At 43.4% G+C, this 4,069-nt stretch overlaps 1 protein-coding gene across 1 annotated transcript; it reads left to right on the top strand.

Annotated features, from left to right (window-relative positions):
• Positions 1–518: 518 nt before the first annotated feature.
• On the top strand, positions 519–3,786 carry RGS2 (regulator of G protein signaling 2). Its single transcript, XM_050783050.1, has 5 exons — positions 519–673; positions 1,667–1,768; positions 1,871–1,932; positions 2,500–2,666; positions 2,915–3,786. The coding sequence occupies exons 1-5, from the start codon at positions 564–566 to the stop codon at positions 3,107–3,109; spliced, it is 636 nt and encodes a 211-aa protein (XP_050639007.1). The 5' UTR covers positions 519–563; the 3' UTR covers positions 3,110–3,786.
• Positions 3,787–4,069: the final 283 nt, after the last annotated feature.

The raw sequence follows: 4,069 nt of genomic DNA, 5'->3' as shown, positions 1-4,069 counted from the left end.
GTCAGGGAACGCGCTCAAAAAAAGAAGAAAAATCCCACTCTTCATTCAAAATCAGGCCACTGAACTCCGGCCTCGCGGCGGGCGACCTCCTCCTGCCAGGGAATCGCCGCTCTGGCCTGGGGCTGGGGAGCCCGTCAGGGTGGGTGGGTGAGGGAGCGACGTAGCCTCCGCCAGGCCGCAGCCAACTTCGGCTCTCTCCCTCCGCCGCAAGCCCCCGCCTGGCCGCCACGCTTCAGCAAAAGGTCGTGGGCAACAGCCCACACTGAAAAGTCCCTGTCTGCTCGCACACCGGCCCCAGCTGGCCGCTGCTATGTAGTCCGAGTGCGCAAGAAGCCCGGGCCGCAGACGTCAGCAGCGCCCTGGCTTCCAGACCCTTCGGCGTTAACCGAGACTGCCGCTGGCGGGCGCTGACCCCATCCCAGTGCCCGTTTGCAACCAACCAATCCGCGTCCTCTTGAGGCGGGGCCGGAGCCGCGAAGCCCCGCCCCCAAGTCGCGGCTTCTTATAAAAGCTGCGACGCACGCCCAGCAGCAAACAGCCGCGGCCCCAGCGGGAGGACGATAATGCAAAGTGCTATGTTCTTGGCTGTTCAACACGACTGCAGACCTATGGACACTAGCGCTGGCAGCGGCCACAAGAGCGAGGAGAAGCGGGAAAAGATGAAACGGACCCTGTGAGTATGGCTTTCTTCCCTCTCCCGCCACCCCTGCCACACACTGCGAGCTGCAAACGCGGTACTTTGGGCTCGGCTTTGATGTTAGGAAACTAGCCCGAGCCTCTGCAGGGGAAAAAAAAAATCGAAAAGGTCAGTTTGTTAAGGTTAAATCTGGGTGATGCTCGGGTAGAGTTTAGGAACCGAGGGAGATAGTTGATATGAGGGCGGTGGTGGATGCGCTAAGAAATTGCGGGTTGGCTTTTTGTCCTCCTGCATTCAAAATGACATCAGAATCCTGCGGCTGAAGCGCGTCCCCAGCATGCATACGTTGCATGATGAGTTCTCATCAGCTTACACAGCTCCTGGAAGGAGATGCTCTTGCTGGTTGTGAATATACTCGTTTAAAATCCATTTTTGTTTTTTAATTATAGAGCAGATCTCACCCAGTCATGAATGTGGAACAAATAATTGTTCTGCAGCGTCTGCTTAAAAGAAGTGTTGTAGGTGGGGAAGGAAGAGCGCAGGGGAATCAGTCACCCACCTCCTTGTACACTGTCTCTGGCATGCTCCAGAACCTCTTGCTCTAAAGAGAGAAGCGTGGGCCGGCTCCAGACAGTTCCACGTCTGTCCTTTTCATTAAATTGTAAAACCCCTCGGAATTGTAATTAACCTTGCAAACAAACTGATGCCCTTTGTGAGCCAGAAATAGTATCTGCCTTTTGAACTAAATTCATTAACAATTCTTTAAAATACCCTAGTGATTGTAGGTAGCCCTGCCCTTAGTTGTAAAACTAGTAGATACAATCAGATTAATGGATGAAACTGCTCAGTACATGAGGTTTAAATGTTAAGTGGATAAGACTGTTATTTGAAGAGTTCTTGCTTTGCCTTATGCGGTTTGTCTCTAGTTACTGGGTGACTTTATTTGGTAAAAATGCGTTCAGCTGCAGTAGCATATTCAAGTGTTGCTACTTAGTGATTATCTTTTTTAAATTTTTTTGTTTGTTTTAGTTTAAAAGATTGGAAGACCCGTTTGAGCTACTTCTTGCAAAATTCCTCTACTCCTGGGAAACCCAAAACCGGCAAAAAAAGCAAACAACAAGCTTTCATCAAGTAAGTTGAGAATCCTGTACTTGCAAATGTTAATAGTTAGTTGCTGAACTGAAAAGGGGAACTCTGATGTGCATAAGCTAACATGCAGAACCTCTCTTGCAGACCTTCTCCTGAGGAAGCACAGCTGTGGTCAGAAGCATTTGACGAGCTGCTAGCTAGCAAATGTAAGTTAACTCTTGAACTTTAGCCATTGCTAATATTGCAAAAGCCTGCAAAGGCTGGGTCCACACAACAAAAGAGCAGCTTGCCTGAGGGGGATTAGACTGCAGTCACTATTGGATAAAGCCTGTTTTTCTCTCCTTTATTTCCCAGGGTTTAACCATGGAAATAAATGCATGTATTTCCTCCAGGTGGGGAAGAAAATCAGCCTAAAAAAATTAAAGTGGCAGTTGCTTATAGTTAAGGTTGAGTCAGTTTTTCCATTGCATACAATGTTTTCAAGAGGCTTAGTTCCCAGAGAATTTATGTCTCCCCTATAAATATTTACTTTGCATTGACAGCAAAGTACTTATATTTTTGCAGCAGAGGGCCAACATAAGCATTTTGCCTACTGGTATCTTCGTCTTTAAAAAGCTAAATTTTGAGAATTACAGATTTAAGCGAAATCTAGAAAATTGCTGTCATTTAGAAATAATTAAAATGTGAGGGAGAAGTACTAGGAGAAACATAAAAGAATCATTTGGTCACTCGGTTCTTCACATTCTGCATGCTTTCTTTTCTCCCCCCTTCAGATGGTCTTGCTGCATTCAGGGCTTTTTTAAAGTCGGAATTCTGTGAAGAAAATATTGAATTCTGGCTGGCCTGTGAAGACTTCAAAAAAACCAAATCACCCCAAAAATTGTCCTCAAAAGCAAGGAAGATATATACTGATTTTATAGAAAAGGAAGCTCCAAAAGAGGTAAGGAAACAAGTTCCTAAACTGAGCACAATCTGGACATTTTTAGCACAAAAGTGAAACAAAATAAGGGCAAAGTGGGGCTAGAAGGAGGGGTAAAAAGTCCCCCCACGTTGTAGCTTTCAGTTATGTTAAAGTTCTTCTGTGACTTAGGTAGTAAAGCTAATCACACATTATTTTTTGTTTTCAAATACTAAATTTTAATCTTTAACTCTGAACACCAAATAAACAACTTTTTTGTTTTATTTCAGATAAACATAGATTTTCAAACCAAAACTCTGATTGCCCAGAATATACAAGAAGCTACAAGTGGCTGCTTCACAACTGCCCAGAAAAGGGTATACAGCTTGATGGAGAACAACTCTTATCCCCGTTTCTTGGAGTCAGAATTCTACCAGGACTTGTGTAAAAAGCCTCAAATCACCACAGAGCCTCATGCTACATGAAATGTAAAAGGGAGCCCAGAAATGGAGGACATTTCATTCTTTTTCCTAAGGGGAAAGACTGACCTGCCATAAAGACTGACCTTGAATTCAGCCTGGGTGTTCAGGAAACATCACTCAGAACTATTGATTCAAAGCTGGGTAGTGAATCAGGAAGCCAGTAACTGACTAGGAGAAGCTGGTATCAGAACAGCTTCCCTCACTGTGTACAGAACGCAAGAAGGGAATAGGTGGTCTGAACGTGGTGTCTCACTCTGAAAAGCAGGAATGTAAGACGATGAAAGAGACAATGTAATACTGTTGGTCCAAAAGCATTTAAAATCAATAGATCTGGGATTATGTGGCCTTAGGTAGCTGACTGTACATCTTTCCCTAAATCGATCCATGTTACCACATAGTAGTTTTAGTTTAGGACTCAATAACAGTAAAGTGTTTACTATGTGCAAGGGTATTGGAGTTCTTATGACCACAGATCATCGGTACTGTTGTCTCATGTAGTGCTGAAACTGAAATGGTCCATGTTTGCATTGTTAAAAATGACATGTGAAATAGAATGAGTACTATGGTGTTGAAAACTGCAGTCTCCGTTATGAGTGCCAAAAATCTGTCTTGAAGGCAGCTACACTTTGAAGTGGTCTTTGAATACTTTTAATAAATTTATTTTGATAAATAATATTGAACACTTGGAGTCTAGATGTGATTTTTTTTTTGATAACTGGAAATGTGGCAGATAAAGGGAAAACATCTTTATAGTGAAAAACATTTCAGTTTGCCTGCCTAGTAAGAACTGACAGTCTTCAGAACTGAGAAATGATAGTTGCAGACAGACAATTCTTTTTTTAAAAACCTATAAGCATTATGTAGGCCTAAGGAAGTCACATCCTTAGAACCACTGCATTTATGCTTTCTAATCTTAAAAAAAATCAAGCTTGTTGTTAATGAAAATAAACACTGATCTAAAGC

This window comes from Macaca thibetana, chromosome 1 (assembly GCF_024542745.1).
Source record: "Macaca thibetana thibetana isolate TM-01 chromosome 1, ASM2454274v1, whole genome shotgun sequence".
NCBI lineage: Eukaryota > Metazoa > Chordata > Mammalia > Primates > Cercopithecidae > Macaca > Macaca thibetana.
The sequence above is the reverse complement of the archived record's forward strand: the minus strand, read 5'-3'. Positions and strand labels throughout refer to the sequence as shown.

What these genes read in the sequence shown, in the direction of transcription:
- RGS2 (XM_050783050.1), top strand. Translation starts at nt 564, where the DNA reads ATGCAAAGTGCTATGTTCTTGGCTGTTCAACACGACTGCAGACCTATG. An exon ending in GAAAAGATGAAACGGACCCT is followed by an intron (nt 674 to 1,666) that starts GTGAGTATGGCT and finishes TGTTTGTTTTAG; the next exon opens with TTTAAAAGATTGGAAGACCC. An exon ending in AAACAACAAGCTTTCATCAA is followed by an intron (nt 1,769 to 1,870) that starts GTAAGTTGAGAA and finishes CCTCTCTTGCAG; the next exon opens with ACCTTCTCCTGAGGAAGCAC.